Source organism: Zonotrichia leucophrys, chromosome 26, assembly GCF_028769735.1.
Source record: "Zonotrichia leucophrys gambelii isolate GWCS_2022_RI chromosome 26, RI_Zleu_2.0, whole genome shotgun sequence".
Lineage (NCBI taxonomy): Eukaryota > Metazoa > Chordata > Aves > Passeriformes > Passerellidae > Zonotrichia > Zonotrichia leucophrys.
Window position 1 is genome coordinate 4,305,648 of NC_088195.1, and position 22,002 is coordinate 4,327,649.

The 22,002-nt window shown below is 45.4% G+C and overlaps 1 protein-coding gene across 6 annotated transcripts; it reads left to right on the forward strand.

Annotated features, from left to right (window-relative positions):
* The first annotated feature begins 179 nt into the window (after nt 1-179).
* On the forward strand, nt 180-19,535 carry PFKFB2 (6-phosphofructo-2-kinase/fructose-2,6-biphosphatase 2). 6 transcript variants are annotated; one of them, XR_010442880.1, is made up of 16 exons: nt 180-432; nt 1,009-1,134; nt 1,244-1,340; nt 1,647-1,713; nt 1,840-1,914; nt 2,013-2,069; nt 2,482-2,606; nt 3,733-3,940; nt 6,399-6,545; nt 8,280-8,384; nt 9,019-9,148; nt 12,141-12,203; nt 12,739-12,812; nt 14,080-14,672; nt 15,706-15,769; nt 17,466-19,535. XR_010442880.1 is itself a non-coding variant. In XM_064733289.1 (16 exons), exons 1-15 carry the CDS (start codon nt 369-371, stop codon nt 15,730-15,732), a joined length of 1,608 nt encoding a protein of 535 aa, XP_064589359.1. In that variant the 5' UTR covers nt 182-368; the 3' UTR covers nt 15,733-15,769; nt 17,466-19,535. The 6 variants fall into 6 exon arrangements, 4 of the variants coding, with proteins under 4 accessions (XP_064589359.1, XP_064589361.1, XP_064589360.1 ...); XM_064733289.1 differs by having other exon boundaries at nt 182-432; nt 14,080-14,322; XR_010442881.1 differs by having other exon boundaries at nt 183-432; nt 14,104-14,672.
* Nucleotides 19,536-22,002: the final 2,467 nt, after the last annotated feature.

The window sequence follows — 22,002 nt, forward strand, 5'->3', positions numbered from 1 at the left end:
GGCTGCCCCGCCCTCCAGATCTTATTGATCTTATTTGTATAGAGCGCGCAGCTCTCCCTCCCTCCTGGTCTTATTTGCATATAGCGAACGGTTGCCCCGCCCTCTTGGTTATTTGCATACAGCGCGCAGCTCTCCCTCCCTCCCGGTCTTATTTGGATATAGGGAACAGTTGCCCCGCCCTCCCGGTCTCATTTGCATACAGCGCGCGCCCCCGCGCGCGTGACGCGGGCCGCTTTTTCCCGCCCCGCCGCGCCCCTTTTCCCGCGTGTTCGGTGCCCGGTTTCCGTTCGCCGCCGCTCCGCCGTGCGCGCGAGCCCCGCCGCTCATTTGCATGCGATTTGCATGCGGCGGGGCGGCGGAGCGGAGCCATGTCGGCGGCGCCGCGGGGCGGCGGCGGGGCCCCGCGGGGCAGGGCCGGCGAGAAGCAGTGCTGTGAGTAACCGCGGGGCCGGGAAGGAACGGAACCGGCACCGGGAGGGGGGGATTGGGCTGCGCGTTCGCCCCGAGCCTCGCGTCCGTGTCCTGGCTGTCCCCTCCCGCCCGGATCCCGTCCTGCTGTCTGTCCTGCTGTCCCCTCCCGCGCTTCCCCTGTCCCCATCCTCCCGGATGCTGCATCCATCCCCATCCCGAGCTTTTCGCCCCAAATCCGCCTCTCCGCGGGCGTTTTGGGAGCCGGTTCGGGCTGTTCCCCGAGGGAACGTGACCGTTTTGTTAAAAACATCTTTGGTTCGCCCTTGACGGCGCTGCCCGGGCGGGAAATGCTGTTAACACTGAAAGCCCCATTAGGCAGCGGTGCTGCCTCATTAACAAACACCTGGAGACCACAGAGCGGTCACAGCAGCTCATTAATGACAAGGACACAAAGCGAGCCTGTCCTGGGATGCTCGGAGATGCTTTAACCACCAGGAGATGGGATAACGCCGTGCTGAGTCTCACTTTATACTCTCCAGCGCCCCTGATGCCGTTTTGGGGTGGTTTTGGGGTTGTTTTTTGTTTTTTCTTTTTCAGCATGGGCTTCCTACATGACCAACTCCCCGACGCTGATCGTGATGATCGGGCTGCCTGCCAGGGGCAAGACCTACATGTCCAAAAAGCTCACCCGCTACCTCAACTGGATCGGGGTGCCCACCAAAGGTGGGTGGGTGTGTGGGGACATCCCTGTCCCGTGCTGTGACATTTCTAACATTTCTGGGACATCCCTGCCAGAGGAATGCCCTCACCCTCCCCTCTCCCGTGTGTGAAGTGTTTAATTTAGGGGTGTATCGGCGTGAGGCAGTGAAGTCCTACAAGTCCTACGACTTCTTCAGGCACGACAACAAAGAGGCCATGGAAATCCGCAAGTGAGTCCCTGGCAGGGCTGCGGGCACTGGAGTTTTGGCAGGCTGTGGGTGTGAGGAGCAGAAAATAACCCAGAGTCCCTGGGGAAGGCAGAAGGAACAGCACAGGCTGTGCAGGGATCCTGCCAGGGATGGACGTGGGAGTTTGGGGTGGCACAAAGCTCAGATCTTGGTGCCCCAAGATTTTTGGGGCTCTTAGGACAATACAGGGATGTGAGGGAGGTGTTTGAACCCCTCCCTGCTGGCTCAGAAGCTTTGCTGTGGGAATGCTTTCCGTCAGCTGTGACCATCCCTATTTCTGTCCCGCAGACGCTGTGCCCTGGTGGCTCTGGAAGATGTGAAGTCTTATCTCTTGGAGGAGTGTGGGCAAATAGCGGTAAGATCCTCTGCACTAAAAATAGCTTTACATCAGGGCAGTTCAAATCTGGGGTGTTCAGGCACCCCCTGATTTGGGGTTTAAAAGGCTTAAGATGCTCAGTGCTCCTTCCTCATTTTCTGCCAGGTGTTCGATGCGACCAACACGACTCGGGAGCGCCGGGACCTGATCTTGAACTTTGCTAAGGAAAATGCTTTCAAGGTAGTGCTTTAACTGTGTGTGTGGTTTAATTTGCAGTCACTGTGGCTCTCTGGCACAGAAGTTTTGGCTCTGAATGTGCTCCCTTGCCTTTTCCCCAGGTGTTTTTCGTGGAGTCTGTCTGTGATGATCCAGAGGTCATTGCTGCCAACATCCTGGTGGGTGCTGCCCTTCCCAGACTGGGCTGCCGTGGGAGTTTGGGTGCTCAGTGCAAGGTCTCAGGCTCAGGGAGCTCCCCATTGCCTTTCACCTGCCCAATAAGCAGCTGGGATTTGCAGGTTTATTAAAAGCCAGAGATGCCGTTATGTGAGAATGTGGGAATCGAGCGGAGCCGGGAATGGGTGACCTTGAGGCTGTGCTGGCCAGGGAGGGAGGGCAGAGCTCTGAGCCAGGGTGTCTGTCAGGGCCAACCACTTCAGTGCCTTAAGAGTCGCCCTTTGTTTCCTCTCCAGGAGCAGGTTTTTCCTCGGGGCAGTGTTAAACAATGTGGATTTGTTTCAACAGGGGGGAATGTTATTCATCTTTTGTTCTCTCTTGAGTTTGCTTAACTCACAGCTGTCTGTTGGGCAGGAGGTGAAAGTTTCCAGCCCTGACTACCCAGAGAGGCACAGGGAGAACGTGATGGACGATTTCCTGAAGAGGATTGAGTGCTACAAGGTCACCTACCAGCCCCTGGACCCGGATGCTTATGACAAGTAAGCAAATCCCTTTGTCCTTGGGCACAGGAGCTGCTTTGCTGTCAGGATGCTCCAACACCTCTGCCCTCCTCAGGTGTGGCTGTGTGCAGGTGAATCACAGGTGCCCAGTGAGGTTTGAAGGGATTTTTCTCTGTGTGCAGGTGAATCACAGGTGCCCAGTGAGATTTGAAGGGATTTTTCTCTGTGTGCAGGTGAATCACAGGGTGGTTTGGGTTGGATGGGATCTCCAAGCCCATCTCTAAGAGCCGTGGGCAGGGACACCTGCCACTATCCCAGGGTGCTCCAAACCCTGTCCAACCTAGATTTGGTCACTTCCAGGGATCCAGGGGTGCCCACTCAGGGCAGGATTTTTAAGCCCAGCAGTTCAGAGCCTGTCCTACCTTTCCTAGAGGAGTAGTAGCTGGATGACACCAGGTGCTCCTGCCTCATTTTTCAAGCCACCCATGTGGGTGTTCTTATTTTATATCCACTCCAGAGATCTCTCCTTCATTAAAGTGATCAACGTGAGCCTGGTGAACCAAGTGCAGGATTATATCCAGAGTAAAACTGTCTATTACTTCAAACAAGCCACCCATGTGGGTGTTTTTATTTTATATCCACTCCAGAGATCTCTCCTTCATTAAAGTGATCGACATGGGGCAGCAGTTCCTGGTGAGCCGAGTGCAGCACTGTCACAGACCTGTTTTATGAAAAATCCTTTCCTTAGGATTTTTTCTCCTGAGAAGCTGAGAGGCCTCAAGAACAAAATGTAAACAATGGTTATCTGCTGCTGTGGAATGCAACAGGTGCATCTGGGATTGGTCTCATGTGGTTGTTTCTAATTAATGGCCAATCACAGTCAGATGGCTCAGACAGAGTCCAAGACAGAGCCTTTGTTATCATTCTTTCCTATTCTGTTCTTAGCTAGCCTTCTGATGAAATCCTTTTTTCTGTTCTTTTAGTATAGTTTTAATATAATATATATCATAAAATAATAAATCAAGCCTTCTGAAACATGGAGTCAGATCCTCATCTCTTCCCTCATCCTCGGACCCCTGTGAACGCTGTTTACATCCAGAGCAAAGTTGTCTATTACTTCAAACAAACCACCCATGTGGCTGTTTTTATTTTCTATCCACTGCAGAGATCTCTCCTTCATTAAAGTGATCAACGTGGGCCAGAGGTTCCTGGTGAACCGAGTGCAGGATTACATCCAGAGTAAGATTGTCTATTACCTGATGAACATCCACGTGCAGCCGCGCACCATCTACCTGTGCCGCCACGGCGAGAGCGAGTACAACCTCCTGGGCAGGATTGGAGGGGACTCTGGGCTGTCACCCCGGGGCAAGCAGGTAGGTGGGAGCCAGGGCTGAGGCCTTGGAGTGGTTACCCTTCAGTTTTAGCTTTTGGGTTTCTCGGATTCTGTGCTGGCTCAATGTGGGGTTCTGAGCTTTGTATGAGGTGTTGGCACAGATGTGTTTTATGAAAAATCCTTTCCTTAGGATTTTTTCCTCCTGAGAAGCTGAGAGGCCTCAGGAACAAAATGTAACCAATGGTTATCTGCTGCTGTGGGATGCAACAGGTGCATCTGTGATTGGTCTCATGTGGTTGTTTCTAATTAATGGCCAATCACAGCCCAGCTGTGTCTGTCTCTGGTCAGACACTGGATTTTGTTATTCATTCCATTCTTTTCTTTTGCTTGCAAGCCTTCTGATAAAATCCTTTCCTCTATTCTTTTAGTATAGTTTTAATATAATATATATCATAAAATAATGAATCAAGCCTTCTGAGACATGGAGTCAGATCCTCATCTCTTCCCTTATCCTAAGACCCCTGTGAACACCACCATGAAGTGTTAGTGAGTTCTCTTCATGGAATCACAGAATCACCAGGTTGGAAGAGATCTTTAAGATCATTGAGTCCAACTCAGCCCTAACCATGGCACCCAGTGCCACATTCAGTCTTTTTTAAACACATAGGAATGGTGACTCCACCACCTCCCCAGGCAGACCATTCCAGAATTTATCACTCCTTCTGTAAAAAACTTTTTCCTGATATCCAACCTAAATTTCCCTTGGTGCAGCTTAAGACTGTGTCCTCTGGTTCTGTCAGTGCTGCCTGACACATTCAATTCCTTTAGAATTCCTGACCTTTTCTCAACACTTTTATCATCTATCATTTTCTCTCTAAAGCAGCATCTCCTTCATATTCTGTCCTAATCACTGCAGAATCACCTGCTTTGGCTTTCACTACACATGCATCACCTTTTCAGTCTTTACAAATTATTGCAGCAAATTCCTCTCCCTTGGCCAGGCTGATCCCCCAACATTCCCTTCTGAAGCCTTACATAACTTACACTTTCAAAATAAGACTCAACTGAAAAATGCAGTTTAATAGAATCAGAAAATGCTCCAAAGTACAGTTGAAAAAGCAAAACAGAAATGTTGGAAATAATAACACTAGAACATAAGTAACACCTTATTGAAAATATATCCTGATATAAACTGTGTCTGGTTTTCAAACAGGGTAGTTAGACTAAAGAATCCTTTTCCAGCTGGAGAAAATCAAAAAGCATAAACAAGAGTGAATTGAGGGGAGCAGACTTGAGGATGGGACTTCATGACCTGAAGCTGTAATTGGACAATTAACCCCAATATGGAAATGGACCAAAACTTATAAAAGTATAAAACCCTGTGACTGGGATCCATCCTGGGTGTAGCCCTGGCCAGGCTCTTGTATCCTTTAAAGGCTTTTCAATAAATACCTGTTTTATTGCCTTTCAATCAATTCCTGCTTTATTCTTTTAACTCTGTTCCAGATCAGCCTCTCTAAGCATCACAGGGGCTGGACAAGACTAAGAAAATAAAAGTAGATATTTATTAAAGGCCTAAATAGTTACACCTTGGGCAGTCAGAAGCCTCCCAGAGGCTGCATCCAACATGAAATGATGGTCATGAGTTTTTCAGACTGAAATAAGTTTGGTCCATTTGCATATCAGGGGTTAATTCTGCAATTACAGCTCCAGGTAATGAAGTCAGATACCCCCAGTTCCTCTCCCCAATTCACTTTTGTTCCTTTTCTCCTTGAATTCCAAGCCCAGAGGGTTTGTTTTGCCTGACCAAATGTGAAGATGTTAGTTAACTCTTTATATGGAGTTTAGAGTTAGGCACTAATGCAGTACAGGATTTGAAAATTATAAAGGTAAAAATAAATTAGAAAGGTTAAAATTTGAAGGCATCAGGGCTCCACATCTCCACATCCCCCGAGGATGCTCTGAGCAGCTGCAGCTCCCCTTTCCCCTCAATGCCTTAGGATTTTAGCTTTTATGTATTTAATATATTTGTAATTCTGCAGTTCTTTATTGTATAACTGTAAACTCCATATTCACTGTGAGCTGCTGCTTTCCCATTTTGGGCAGACACAACAAATTCCTCTCCAGGCCTGGCAATCAGGGACACCTCACTGCCTCAGGTCCAAGAGATGTGCACAAAAGTGAGTTGTGGGGAGCAAACTGAGAATAAATTACTTCATTTTCTGAGGATACATTATTTCACTACCTGAAGCTGTAATTGGAGGATTAACCCCCAACATGCAAATGGACCAAATTTATAAAAGTGTGAAAACCTGTGACCTATAGACTATTTTTGGGTGTAGCCCTTGTGGGGCTTTTTCTGCCCTAAATACACCTGAATATTTATATTCCATAAATATACCTGCTTTTTATTCCCTCAATTTAGTCCGACCTGTGTTTTTAGGGAGCCCAAAAAGGCATCACCCTCCTCCTAACCTCCCTGGGGCTTTTCTCCCCAGTTTTCCCATGCTCTGAAGAAGTTCATTGAGGAGCAGGAGATCGTGGACCTGAAGGTGTGGACGAGCCAGCTGAAGAGGACAATCCAGACTGCAGAGTGCCTGGGGGTGCTCTATGAGCAGTGGAAGATCCTCAACGAGATTGATGCTGTGAGTGAGAGGCTGCTTAAAAAAACTCAGCTTTTCCAGGTGGGGAATGATGTTTAAAGCCAAATTAATCGCCATGAACCCAGCTGATTTGTGTTGGAACCCTGGATGGTGAGGATTTTCAATTTTCTGTGCAGAGCACTGCATTTGACCTGTGGAGAAGGCTTCCAAAATTGATGAACAGCAGTGAGATTTTTGGGTGTGTAGTTGGTTAGAAGTGTGTAATGTCACGGGGTAGAAAACGTAGAGTTTAGGGTTTTAGAATATAGTAATAAATATGAAGGTTTTAAGGCAGAGACAGGTTGTTGTTCTTTACCTTCTTCTTCATGGGTTTGGGCAGGAAATAATGTTTAAAGCCAAATTAATCACCATAAACCCAGCTGATTTGTGTTGGAACCCTGGATGGTGAGAATTTTCAACTTTCTGTGCAGAGCACTGCATTGGACCCGAGACTGTGGAGAAGAATTGATAAATAGCACTGGGATTACAGGTGTGGAGTTAGAAGTGTGTAATGTCACAGAGTGGAAAATTCAGAGTTTAGGGTTTTAGAATATAATAATAAATATGAAGCAGGATGGAGGTTTTAGGGCAGAAGCAAGTTGTTCTTCTTTACCTTCTTTTTCCTTCTTCATGGGTTTGAGTGGAGAATAATGTTTAAAACCAAATTAATCACCATAAACCCAGCTGATTTATGCTGGAACTTTGGATGCTGAGAATTTTAAACTTTCTGTGCAGAGCACTGCGTTTGACCTGTGGAGAAGGCTTCCAAAATTGATGAACAGCAGTGAGATTTTGGGTGTGGAATTGGTTAAAAGTGTGTAATGTCACAGAGTAGAAAACTTTAAGTTTAGAGGTTTAGAATATAGTAATAAAATTGAAGCAAGGTGGAGATTTGAGAGTGGAGATAGGTTGTTGTTCTTTACCTTCTTCCTTCTTCTCCATGGGTTTGGGTGGTATTTTATAATTTAACAGGAAAGTCCACACTGAGGGCTTTGAGAGATCAGTTATTTGGTTAAAAAGAAAAATAATCTAGGTATCATTTCTTAATTAAATAGTTTAGCCTTAAAAACCTTATAACAAAAAATAATTTACCATTTTATACCTTCCTAATAAAAGGTTACAGGACTCATTGCTGTGAGGCTGTAGCACTAACAAGAAGCAATCAACACCAGAGTCTAAACATCTCAAGTGCCTTCAATCTTAACCCCAACAAAAGCAGAGAAAAAACAAACAAAACCCCACAATTTCTGTTGATTTGTAGCCATGGTTTTGTATTATGGAGCTCAGCCTTCCAGGATGGGGTTTGGGGTGGTTTTTAGAGGGCTGAGAGTGTTGAGAGCTGCCAGGGGATGTATTCCAGGTGGTGTGGAGGAGGAAAAGAACACTGAACATCCCAGACATCTGTCACACCCTCCTGCCTGGCCAAAGGTTGCTGCTCCCACTCTGATTCCCTCAGGAAATTGCAGGCCGGTTGCTGGGGAGGTGAGGGCTCATTTGTCATCCCTTGCAAACACCACGGATGTAATCTTTTTTTTTGGTTTTGAGATAAAAACCAAAGCCCAGCCTCTTCAAACCAGCCTGGCACCCACACCAAGGGCAGGGCTGGGTCACTTGGAACACCTAAAATTTCCATGCCAAAAAGGGATCTTGGCCTCAGCCTCTGCTTTTCCCGCCCTCCCTGCTGGCCCTCTGATGAAATGGGGTTTGTTTGTGGTAAGCAGTTTTTCCTTCCCTCAGGGGGTCTGTGAAGAAATGACCTATGCAGAAATTGAAGCCAAGTATCCAGAGGAGTTTGCCATGAGGGATCAGGAGAAATATCTTTATCGTTACCCTGGAGGGGAGGTGAGGACCCTAAAAAACAACAACAGCACACAGTGCAGTGAAACAAACATTTATGTGGGGGTTGGACTTAAAACTGATTCCATTTGAAGTTATTCTGCCAATATCTGTATGCAAAATTGCAAATTTTCATCCTAATGAAAACTATTAGGATCCCAGTTGTCTTTTGGGGGAAATGTTTCTTGATTTCCCCCATTGGGGTGTGCAGATCCATTTTCAGTCCATTCATTTGGCCCTCAGACACCACCAAGGGGTTTCTGCATCCCAGAATTGTCACTGAGAAACCACCTGGGAAACAAAATTATCCTGGATGTGGCCTGGAGTCATTTCTGGCTTTGCTTCACAACCTGTTTAAATGAATCATTTACTATTTTATTTGGTTTTTTCCCTGGCTGCCCTCATTGAATTCCCAGTAATCCAAGCCCTCCCACAGTCTGAGGCTTCTGACACTGAATTTCACTTTCTGCTGTTGCCTTTTTTTGGTTTTTTTGTGCTATTTTTACCCCACCACCCATAACCTCCTTGAACTTTCTGCTGCTTTAACTGATATTTCCCTGAATGTGACTGTGTTAATTGCCACCTCTGTTTAACCCTGTGTTTACACAACCCCTTGACCAATTCCTGTTTGGTTTTCCAGTCCTACCAGGACTTGGTGCAGCGCCTGGAGCCGGTAATTATGGAGCTGGAAAGGCAAGGAAATGTCCTGGTTATCTCCCACCAGGCAGTTATGAGGTGCCTCCTGGCTTATTTTCTTGACAAGAGTGCAGGTACAAAAATAAAGGGATGGCTCCTGTCCTTGCTTCCCCTCATGGGGTTTTTGGGAGGGTGGTTTGCAATGACTGGGTGGATTTTTAAATTTTATTTTATTTTTATTCTATTTATTTTTATTTTTTATTTTACTTTATTTTTATTTTTATTTTTATCTTACTTTTTTTTTTTTATTTTACTTTATTATTTTTAATTTTTTATTATTTTTATTTTTTTATTTTAATTTTTTTAACTAGGTGGTGTTTTTTTAACAAGCTGTTTAAAAAAGGAGGAAAGGAAATGTTTCAGCAGTGGTTTAACCTCATGGGGTTTTTGGGAGGGTGGTTTGGAATGACTGGGAGGATTTTTTAATTTTATTTTATTTTTATTCTATTTATTTTTATTTTTATTTTACTTCATTTTATTTTTTATTTTTCTTTTATTTTACTTTATTATTTTTTATTATTTTTATTTTTTTATTTTTATTTTTTTAACTAGGTGGTGTTTTTTTAACAAGCTGTTTAAAAAAGGAGGAAAGGAAATGTTTCAGCAGTGGTTTAACCTCATGGGGTTTTTGGGAGGGTGGTTTGGAATGACTGGGTGGATTTTTAAATTTTATTTTATTTTTATTCTTTTTATTTTTATTTTACTTTATTTTTATTTTATTTTACTTTATTATTTTTAATTTTTTATTATTTTTATTTTTTTATTTTAATTTTTTTAACTAGGTGGTGTTTTTTTAACAAGCTGTTTAAAAAAAAGGAAAGGAAATGTTTCAGCAGTGGTTTAACCTCATGGGGTTTTTGGGAGGGTGGTTTGGAATGACTGGGTGGATTTTTATTTTATTTTATTTTTTATATTTTATTTAATTTTTTATTTTTCTATTTTATTTTTTTTTTTTAAATTTTATTTGTATCTTATTTTACTTGTATCTTATTTTATTTGTATCTTGTTTTATATGTATCTTATTTTTATTTTTTTTACTTCATTTTATTTTTTATTTTTCTTTTATTTTACTTTTATTTTTTTTTTTTTTTAACAAGGTGGGGTTTTTTTAACAAGCTGTTTAAAAAAGGAGGAAAGGAAATGTTTCAGCAGTGGTTTAACCCTTGAATTGCAGCAGTGCAAGGAGCTCCCCAGGGATGTGCTGCTGTTTTGCTGCCCAGATGTTGTTTCTGGAGCTGTTTTCAGCAGAATGTTTAAGGGAGTGGTTTCAATGGAAAGGAAAATAAAAATTCATCATTTTCTGATGAATTTAAGAGCCTCAGTGGCCTGGAAGGGGTGGCAGGAGTGCTCCACCCCAGGGAAATGCTGATTTCTTGCACAGCACACACACCTGGAATGTTCCAGTGTCCTGCAAGCTCCAGTGAGTGGCACTAGAGCTTCATAAAACTTTTAATGACATTATGAAGTTTTTTAGAAGTTTATTAAACTTTCAAATACAGCTCTGAATAAATCTCCTGTGGGCAGCTGTTGCTGAGGTGCTTTCCCAGCCCTGTGCCATTGAAGAGGTTTCCTCTGGCTGGCCCTGTGCACTGGAAATGGAATTATGGAATTATTTGGGTTGGAAAAGCCCTTTTAGAGGGTGGGATCCAACCCCTGAGCCAGCACTGCCCGGTGTTGGAGAGCCCTGAGCCAGCCTGGCCTCCTCTCTCATTCCCAGCTCCTGTATTTTGATTTTCTGTGCCTCGCTGCTGTCCTGAGGGACTGTCTGGGTGCCATCCACAGGCTCATCCCCAGGACAATTCCCATTCAATCCCAGAACAGTTTGGGTTAAAAAGACCCTTAAAAGATTTATTCTGGGTGCCATCCACAGGCTTGTTCCCAGCACAGTTCCCATTCAATCCTGGAATGGTTTGGGGTGAAAAGACTCTTAAAAGGGTTTAATCTGAGAGCCTGAGGGCCATCCACAGGCTCTGACTCCCAGCACAATTCCCATTCAATCCCAGAACACTTTGGGTTAAAAAGACCCTTAGAAGATGTATTCTGGGCGCCATCCACAGGCTTGTTCCCAGCAAAATTCCCATTCAATCTTGGAATTATTGGGTTAAAAAGACCCTTAAAAGTGTTTAATCTGGGTGCCATCCATAGGCTCTGACTCCCAGCACAATTCCCATTCAATCCTGGAATTATTGGGTTTAAAAGATCCTTAAAATGGTTTAATCTGGGTGCCATCCACAGGTTCTCATCCCCAGGACAATTCCCATTCAATCCCAGAATGATTTGGGTTTAAAAGACCCTTAAAATGGTTTAATCTGGGTGCCATCCATAGGCTCTGACTCCCCAGCACAATTTCCATTCAATCCTGGAATTATTGGGTTAAAAAGACCCTTAAAAGGGTTTAATCTGAGAGCCTGAGTGCCATCCACAAGCTCTCACTCCCAGGACAATTCCCATTCAATCCCAGAATGATTTGGGTTTAAAAGACCCTTAAAATGGTTTAATCTGGGTGCCATCCACAGGTTCTCATCCCCAGGAAAATTCCCATTCAATCCTAGAATACTTTGGGTATAAAAACCATTAAAATGGTTTAATCTGGGTGCCATCCACAGGTTCTCATCCCCAGGAAAATTCCCATTCAATCCTGGAATGATTTGGGTTAAAAGAATCCTTAAAAGGATTTAGTCTGGGTGCCATCCACAGGCTTGTTCCCAGCACAATTCCCATTCAATCCTGGAATGATTTGGGGTAAAAAGACCCTTAAAAGGGTTTAATCTGAGAGCCTGAGTGCCATCCACAGGTTCTCATCCCCAGGAAAATTCCCATTCAATCCCAGAATGATTTGGGTTAAAAAGACCCTTGAAAGGGTTTAATCTGAGTGCCTGAGTGCCATCCACAGACCCTCACTCCAAGGACAATTCCCATTCAATTCCGGAATTATTTGGGTTAAAAAGACCCTTAAAAGGGTTTAGTTTGACCCCTCTGTGGTGGGCAGTGCTGCTGTGGGGCTGGGGAGGGGACAGGGGGGCTGTGGCATCCCAGGTGACCCCAAAACATCTTTTTGTGCCCTAGATGAGCTGCCCTACCTGCGCTGCCCCCTCCACACCATTTTCAAGCTCACGCCTGTTGCCTATGGTAAATAACTGCTTTGTTTTCATTTTTCATTTGAATTCCTCTCCTGGTTTGTGTGTGGGGATGTTGTGGGAGGTTTGGGTCCGTGTGTGGCAGCGCCTGGCCATGCTCTAGAAGCTTTGGTAATACATCAAGAGGTTATTTCCTGGTTAAAATACAAAAAGTTAACATAGAAAAGGGTTCTGGAGGGGTGGGGAGCAGATGTGGAGGTGCAGGGTCTTCTTCCCTGACCTCTCTTTTAAACAATTGGATTTTCCCAATTTTTTCCCAATTTTTTTCCCAATTTTTGTGGGTCAGCAAGGCTGTGCCTCCAAACTTGGGGTGCAGTCAGTTAAAATTGGCTTTTCTGTGCAGCCCAAACAACTCAGGGCTGTGCTCTCACACTTAAAAACCACCAAGTGTAAAATTCTGTTTGTGGGGTGAGCTGTGGATTTATGATCTGTGTTATTTTTATAAATAAGAGATTTATTCCTGTGCATTTTCCCTGCTGTTTTGTTAACAAATTACTCATATAAATTTCTCTTTCTCTGGGGTGAAGGCTGCAAAGTGGAGACAATTTCCATGGGTGTGGAGGCAGTGAACACCCACCGGGAAAAGCCCTCCCTGAACTCAGTAAGTTTTGCTGCACCCTCTGGCTCCACCTTTTCCAAAACAAGCCACAAACCCTCTTAAAACACTTGCTAGAACTGCCTGGTGCCTTTCAGTGAGCACAAGGATTCTCTATTTTGGGAGAAATAACCCCCCAAAAAGCAGAATTAATTTTAAGGTGCTTCCCAGGCCAGTGGGGACATTTTTCAGAGCTGCAGAAATGGGCAAATTTAGGGTATAAGATTTTAAACTCCAGGTTTTGCTCTCAGTTTTCAGTGCAGTGTTTGTTGCTGATGCTTATTGGTAATTTCAAAAAGACTTAGCAGAAGGGTTAAAGTGGATTTTTCTCCTTGTCTTGATGAGTTTTCTCTTTCTGAAATCCTCTCTGCCATCGTTTAAATGATTGTTGCCATTGTTTAAATTGCTATTTAACCTTGTAACCACCTCAAAGATCTGGGTGACATCTCTGAGGGCCTTGACTTTGCAAACCCTGTTTTCCAAAGGGACTGTAAGGAAAACCTCAGTGATTGCCTCTAATTAATTCCCCCAATTAGAGAGCAGAGATCAGCTCTGCTGGCTCACAGGAACTCTGAATGCATCTGATTTTAGGTTTTGTCCATTTGGGCTTTTTGTTGTATTTTATGAAGATCCCTTGGGCTGGGATCTGGTTGTTCCTTTGTGCTGAGGGAATGGGGAAATTGGGAACCTGCAGCTGTGCCTGGAGGCTCTGTCAGATGCCAAACTGAGGACTTTGGGCATGATTTGTGTGGATCCTCGTGGTTTCCAGCATGTCCCTGCTCACAGGGGGTTGGATTAATGATGTTTAAAGGTTCTTCCAACCCAAACCACTCTGGGATTTATCACTTTTCCAACTTCTCTGTGACCCCTGCATGGAAATCATTGCTGCCCACTTGGAGGCTGCTTCTGTTCTTTGCTTTGCTTGGGTAACACAGCTGTTTTGGGGCAGAAGAAACAGGAAGAAGGGAGAGTTTTCTATTTGCTTATTTTTTTTTCACTCAAATTCTTTGTGCAGAGAGAAAGAAAAACAAACATACAAAAAAAGAAAAAAAAACCACCACCAAAACAGAACCACCTAAGCAAAACAAAAGTCCCAAAGGGAAGTAAAACTGCTGAAAAATCACTTTGCAGTTGTCTCCAAGCTGGATGAAGTTGTTTCCAAGCTGCTGCAGAGCTGGGGAAGGCCCAGCCCGGTGCGGGGCCGCTCAGGGTGGGCTGCTGGAGGTGTGTGACCTACGTGCCTTTAAACTCTGGTTCCCCCTTTTCATTCCTGGTGATTCCCTCTGTGTGGGATCAGCACGACCTCCCCAGCAGGCAGAGCCCTGTGAGGATGAGGAGGAACAGCTTTACCCCGCGGGCCAGCGCCGACACCGTAAAGCGCCCGCGGCACCACAGCCTGGGCAGCAAACCCCTCCACCTGCTGGGGCCTCTCCCATCCCTGGATGCTCGAGGGCCTCTCCCATCCCTGGAAGCTGGAGAAGGGGCTGAGCAGCCACAGCTGGAAGTCACTGTCCAGGTGGTACCATCCCTTTGCTCTTCCTCCCCATTATTGCCCGAAATCCAGGCCCTGCCCAGGATCTTGAGCAGGGTCTCTGTTTCTGCATGGAAATGATCCAGCCTGGGTTGGATTAAGGAAAAAAAACAACAGAAAAACCCCTTCAAAACCAACCCCAAAACTCAAAATCCCCCTGTCCAGCTGGAATTGTGGTGCCAGTCTTTCAGAATGAGGCTCCACACAGGCAGGTTTCCATCAGTGCCACGGGGTTTTGGCAGGGGCCTCTCCCATCCCTTGAAGCTCGAGGGCCTTTCCCATCCCTGGAAGGTGAAGAAGGGGCTGAGCAGCCACAGCTGGAAGTCACTGTCCAGGTGGTGCCATCCCTCTGCTTCCCCTCCCCACCATTGCCCAGGGCCCTCTGTTGAATTTGCAGGCAACCCCAACAAGGGAAGAGATGAGAATATTGACTCCATGTTTCAGAAGGCTGATTTATTATATTATTTTATATTATATATAAATATATATGTATAATATAATTTTATATTACATATATTATTTCATATTACATATTATTTTATATTATATATATTATTTTCTATTATATATATAATATATTTTAATATATATTAAAAGAAAATTATATAATAAAACTACACTAAAGAACAGAAGAAAAGATTTCATCAGAAGGCTTGAAAGGAATAAAAAGGAATGATAATAAAATCTTGTGACTGACCAGAGAGTCTGAGACAACCGGACTGTGATTGGCCATTAATTAGAAACAACCACATGAGACCAATCCCAGATGCACCTGTTGCATTCCACAGCAGCAGATAACCATTGTTTACATTTTGTTCCTGAGGCCTCTCAGCTTCTCAGGAAAAAAGATCCTAACAAAAGGATTTTTCATAAAATATGTCCGTGACAGTCCTCTCCGAAATCCAGGCCCTGCCCAGGATCTTGAGCAGGGTCTCTGTTTCTGCATGGAAATTATCCAGCCTGGATTGAATTAAGGAAAAAAACCAACTGAAAAACCCCTTCAAAACCAACCCCAAAACATCCAAATCCCCCAATCTAACTGGAATTGTGGTGCCAGTCTTTCAGAGTGGGGCTCCATTGCAGGCAGGTTTCCATCAGTGCCACGGGGTTTAATTTTGGATAGGATTTTGCTTCTGGGCTAAAACCTGATTGGAAAAGTTACAAATACCCTCTTTGTCCCAGTTTTTTACTGCAACCCAGTGCTGTCCCTGCCTTCTGTCACCTCCTGCTGCAACACAACCCTGCCCTGGGCTCACAGGAAATTTTGGGGCTGCTTCACTCCTCCCTCATTTGCTTTGCTGCTTTTCCTATTTCAGTCTCTCTACGATGCACTTTGAGCCCTGCTGTGCTTCTCTGTTTCCTTTGCAGCCTCCAGAGGGAAATGCTTGCCTCTGAGCACCACTGCAAGCAGCTTGGGTGTGCTCTCTTTGGGGTTAGTAAGTTGGATTTCTCTTGATTCCTGTTGCATGGAAACCACCCTGGGCAAAGACAAACCCTTGGAGCAGAAGGAATCTTGTGCTGGATGAAACCTGAGGTTTTGGGGGACCTCAGTGGGGGCTGAGCCTGCTGATCCAGGGGCTCCAGCTAGTCTTGGCTGCTGGAAATTGTGGTTTTAGCCCAGCTTGCTCCATCCCTGGAGCAGGACATGGGGTGGCTCCTGGTGCTGAGCAGGGCAGGGTCCCAGCTGTGGCCCAGGACAAGGTGTGGTGACATTGCTGCTCTCAGGGAGTTTGTAGGAGTCTCTGCATCGTGGATTTATCTTTGATTTTCACTGTCTGAGTGTGTTCCTGGTGTCTGTTGGGCCCTGAGTGAGGCAGAGGAAGGAGTTTTGTCAGAGCTCTGAGTATTTGTTGTGGTTAATTTGCAATGTGGTCGCTGTGATGGTTCTTGGGTGGTTCTGGCAGTGGGATTCCCCTTGGAGAAAGTAAATTAAAGTGAGAAACCCTGAGTAACCAACCTGCCTCCCTATTCCTGAGCTTCTCCACCTCTCTGAGCTTGTGTGGGCTCAGGCTGAGATGGGAAAACCCTTCAGGGTTTGGCAGGAGGCTGAAGTGTCACTGTAGGACACAAAACAGCACAAGTGCACACACACCCGCTGCTCACAAGGTGAAGAAAAGGGAAGTTTATTTTCTGACTCCAAAAGTGACAGTGGATTGGAGGGTGACAGTGCCACCTCTCCAATGACACTGGACAAACCAACTGTCCATCACATTTCTCCTCCTCCATGAAAGAATGCAAAACAATCAGTTATTCACATAAAGTGTGTGAGAAAGTTCATTACAAGAATGTAAACATCAGAAGGCTTAAAAGAACTTAAAATAATAATAAATAAAATAAATAATAAATAAACAGCGTGACAGGGTCTTTGGGGGATCATCTGTGGGGTCTTTGGGGGCTCTGTGGGTTCTTGTTGCTTTAGGACATGAAATAAAACCATGTGGACACTGGAATCTCCAAAGTAAAAAAGAAAGAGGTTTAATTTCTGACTCCAACATTTATAGATTTCCTGGATTGGAGGGTGACAGTGCCACCTCTCCAAACCAACAGTCCATCAGATTTCTCCTCCTCCATAAAAGAATGCCAAACAATCAGTTATTTACAGAAAGTGAGTGAGAAAGTTTGCTACAAGAATATAAACATCAGAAGGCTTAGAAAATCTTAAAAAATCACTGAAGGGTGATGTAAAGAATGAAACACATCTTTGTGTGTCAGACAATACCTTTTCCTGACTTAGAGATGGGGCAACTGAGAGGTGTTTAAAAACTTTTATTCCATTTTCAGTCTCATTTGAAGGGTGAGACAACACAGACGTTATAATTCACACTATCACAATTATTTCCTAATTACTATACCATAAGCATTTCTTGGCTTTTCAGCTTTTTGCCACACCATGCTGTAAATGCCTTAAAGCCAAAAATGTAAAACTGCCCCTTGTGGGTGTCACTACACACATTTCCCATATTTTTGTGCTCGGATGGAAGGGATGCAGCAAATCCTCAGGTGGTTCCTGCCCTGGGCAGCAGCTCCATGGAGCTGTGGCCTCACCTCTCCATGAGCTGAGCTGCCTCCAGCTTTACCCCCTCCTGCCTTCCTTGCTGTGACCTCTCCTGTTTCTCTTTTCCCTGCAGAAAATGGCCACTTTGGGAGTGTAGGAGTTCCTGCTTTCCCCTTGGATCCAGCTGGGGATTCCAGCACCAGGAGGAGCCGGGGCTGGAGCATCCCTGGGGCACCGTGAGCCACCCTGGCCAGCACTTGCCTTGAACTGTGATTCTAGAGCCTGTCTGTGTCTTTTTTTTTCTTTCCAAATGCTGCAGTGTCTGTCCATGGGGCTGGAGATGATTTCCTGTGGAGATTTTTCCAAGCTGCTTTTAGTGCTCCCAAGCCAACGCATCCCCGGGTGTTGAAATCGTGTCCCACGCCTTTCCTCCTGGCCAGGAGCCCAAATTAACCACAGTGGGAGGACAAAATAATCATGTTTTCACTCGCTGAGGCAGCTTTTCTTTGGAAAAGGCATTTCCAGGCCAAATCCCCCGGGTTTTATTTCTCCATGAAATCCAAGTTATTTCAAAGTTCAAACTCATTTTTTTTTCTGGTTTTCTGCCATCCAGGGAGCTCCTGGTAGGGTTTGACTTTCCCTCCTTGAGTGCTGGTGTGAGTCCCCCAATCTGAGCCGGTTCCTTTTGGCTTGGATGTTTGTTCCAGGATTTTTCTTGGATCTGACACCCAGAAATCCATCCCATGGGCTGCCTCCTGTGAGGGGACAGATGGGAATAAACCCTCCTGCCCCTCTCTGGGATCAGCACAGCTCCCAGTGCGTTAAATCCCACCTCAACCCCTATTTTAGCTTCTCCTCCCTACCAAAACTCCATCCTCTCACTCATTTTTCCTGCATTTTTGGGGTGTTTTTATCCATTTACCCCCAAAAATGGGAGCGTGGCTGGGACCAGCAGGGCTCCTGGGCAGGGTTTGCAGGAAGCACAAGGTTTTTTACCAGTTTTCTTTATTTTACACCAAATTTTTAGGCCCAACAACAAGCTTTTAACTTGCCTCTGAATAAGCTGTGAATGTTCCCAATGCTGCCTTTCATAGTTTTAAGCTGTTGTAGAGTTTGCAGCTCTGTGTGGCCGTGTCTTAACTTAAATCCTTCCCTTAAATCCCCACCAAACCCCGAATTTTCAGTTCTCTCCCACAAGTCTTGACTTGCATTTTGCCAAACTCCATTTTACCCCACTCCAGCTGTTCTTGCAATAAGGGCAGGACCCTCAGGTTGGGTGAAAAAAGGAACATTTGGGTACAGAGCAGGAGGCTGTTCTGGACCTGCTGTTCCCAAATGACTCCAGGATTTATCTGAGCAATTCTGGGCCCCAGAAATTGCTTATTTTAAATGTGTAAATAAATGTTGAATATACCCACAGCAGGGAAAATATGCCTTGGCTGTGGAGGAGCTCGGTAACCCCAAAGCTTAAGGCTTAACCTGGGCATTTTGAGCTCAAACTTTGCTGTTTTAAACACTCCCAGAGTTGTAATTTGATAAAACTGAGATAGAGAGGACCAAGGCACAAATCTGGACCCCTCAGGATTTCTGAGGAGCAGAAAAATATGTTGATCTAAAGCAGTTGTGCCACAAAGGGGTGAAATTTGCTGGTGAAAAATTGAGTTTTTATTTGTTTTTCTCCTCAGGGTTTTCCTACCCCAGGTCTGGTTTTGGATTTTAAATGTTTTTATGTTTAGAAATAAACCAGAAAAAATAAAAAGTTGAAGGAAGGTATTTAGAGCCTGTCCATGGCAGTCCTGACTGTCACACTCCAAAGTGCTCTGAACGCACAAACCCGTCCTTGTCAGGCTGGCTGCTCTGACCAAACCCCTCCTGCTCTGGAAAAAGGAGTGGAAAATGTACTGTAGGATGTTTACACACAAAAATGCTGGCATAACTTGCTGAAGAGTTCAGGATGTTCATATCACTGAGCAGTAAATGATTGTAAGGAGACAAAAAAAAAAAAAATCTATATTTTTACCTGCTGGGATTTGTGAACGTCGCTGTTGATTTGTTGTTGGTGGTCGTGACTTTTGTTTTTTAATCACTGCTGAAAATCTGGTGTTTTGCAGTTTGGCTCCTTTTGGGGGCTGTGGGGTGGAATTCCATCTTTCTCTGCAGTGTTTGTGCCTCAGTGCTTTAATTAAAGCTTTTTCCTCCTGCATTTTTAGCCTTGAAAAATGGTTTAAAGCAAACACACCTGGAGCAGAGCAGCAGATCTGGGAGCAGCTCATTGCCCCGAGGGGCTGCAGGGCTGGGGTGATGCCAGTGGGCATCTCCTGGCAGCTCCCTGTGCCAGGGATTTCCTTGAAACCACCTGATTTCCCTTGGCACTGGGCCTGCAAACACCCCAGAACAAACAGACCTTGCACAACGAGGGTTTTTTGGGATGTTTTTTGGTGGAACAGCTCGCGCTGTCAGTGCGATCTGTGCCGTGACGGATCTGGGCCTGGTGGGTTTGGAGGTGTGGATGGGGATTTGGGGGTGTGAATGTAACTTTGGGGGTGTGAATGTAACTTTGGGGGTGTGGATGTGAGCCTGGCACCTCCCTGAGCATTTCCCCACGATTTTGGGGGGTTTTGTGAGCCCCTGATTTTCTGTGCCTCTGTTTCAAGCAGCACAGGTGGAGCTGGCTGCTGTCACCTTCAGCGAGGCCTGCCTGCCCCTGTGTGTGTCACTGCAGAGAAAAAGGAGCATTTGGGCTAAAAAACTGCAAAATGGGGGTAAAGAGTTCAAGCCAGCCTGGCTGGCTGCTCTGTGTACACTGCTGTGACCTCAGAGCTGTCACCTGTGCCAGGTGTCCCCTTCCCAGCAGCTCGGCTGGGTGACACTGAAACCCAGCCTGGCCTGGCTTGCCAAGGTAGTAGAAGAGCTGGGAATGTTACTGAGATGAGGATTAGTGGGATTCCTAGCAAGGATGGGCTTGAAAATTGGTCAAAAGAGCTTCAGTTCATGGTCAGGTTCAGGGGGCAATGCTTGGAGCAATGGGTGGTTTGTTAGAGGGGGGATTTATTGATACCAATGACAGAAGTTCGGGCTGGATGATTAAAGAGAAAGTGAGTCATGATAAAAGATCAGGGGTTGGGGTTTAGCTGAGGCATATCATTAAGGAGGCCCCTCTTTAGATTAAAAGGCTAATGCTGGTTCATAGCTCCTTAATGATTAGGATGATATCAGAGAGAATCAGTTTCGAAGTTGGCGAGGGGAGTGGATTCTACTACGATTGATAAGAAGCTGAGGGAGGAGAGGCACCAGCACCAGCCTGGCCAGGGCCACCTGCCCTGGGGGTGTCCCCAAGGCTCACCCTGTGCCCCTCTGAGGGTGAGCAGTGCCAGTGCCACCCCTGCTGTCCCCCTGCTGTCCCCTGCTCTGTTTGCACTGCAGCTCTGCCTGCATTGTTTGGTCAGAGGGATCTCACCCAGCTGCTTGTCAGCTTTCCTGTTCTGCTGCCTTCTCTACGTGGTTTATTTTTTTTTTAGGTTTAAAAGCTGCAGTGTCTGTTCGTGCTGTGCGTTGTGTGCTCTGTGCACTTGAGCATAAATATCTGTCAGTGTTTATTTGCAATAAAGAGACTTAAAAAAACACAGATAATGTTCTCTGTTCTTTTCCATTGTTTGCTCTGACTCTCCACTGGGTGCTGGTTTTCTGAGGAGCTCAGGGAGTCCTTGGGATGTGTTTGGAGGGGTGGGCAGGTGTCCTCTGGTTTGGGAATCTGAGTTGAAAATGGGGGCTCTCAAACCCTACTGCTGTTCCCCTTGTCTTCTCACTTTTAAGGGTGTTTTTCCTGGAGGTCAGGATCCCAGGGTTTCCATGGAACTGAGCTTTAAGGTCCTTTCCAAGCAAACCATTCTGGAATTTTCTGTGTGTTCAGCTCCAAGCGATGCTCCCGGCACCCTCCTGGGCTGCTGAGCTCCAGCTGGAGCTGCTCCCATGGAGAAACCCCTTTTGGAATGCTCTGAAACCCCTTTTGGAATGCTCTCTGAAACCCCTTTTGGAATGTTTTCTAAAACCCCTTTTGGCCATGGCTTCCTGAAATCAGAGGGTGTCAGAACAGGACATTCCTCTGGCTGCCCTGGAGGGCTTGAGACACTGGGAAGGTGCTCAGAGTCCTTGGCACGGAATAAAAACACCTGTGCCTTTGATTTTAAACCATGGAAACAATTCCCAACTTTGTGTGGGGAGTTACAAGCCACAAGGGTTTGAGCAGAATAATAGTTAATTTGTCACAGGGTGGAAAAGTAGAATTTTGGGGCTTTTAGAATGGGGGTTCAAGAGGCAAGATGGAGGAATCTCTGTTCTATCTTTCTCCTTCTTCTTCTTCTTCTTGTCCTCCATTTTCTGGGTGATGTTGGCACTTTTGGATTGGTTTAGAGTAGAGACAGACTGTCTAACATAGGTGATAGGTATTGGAAAATTATTGTAAATAATGTCCATGTAGTTTTTAGTATAAAAAGCCAACATCACCCCAAGGGTGGTCAGTGTGCCATGAACCAGCCTGCCAGACAGATCTCAGCAGCTCAGAAAAAGAATGGAATAGATAAAAGAAAATAACCTTGAAAACCAGAGCAGAGGAATCTCGACTTCTTCTTCTTGGGGCTGGGAAAAAAGACTTTTTAATACCTCAGGAGCCA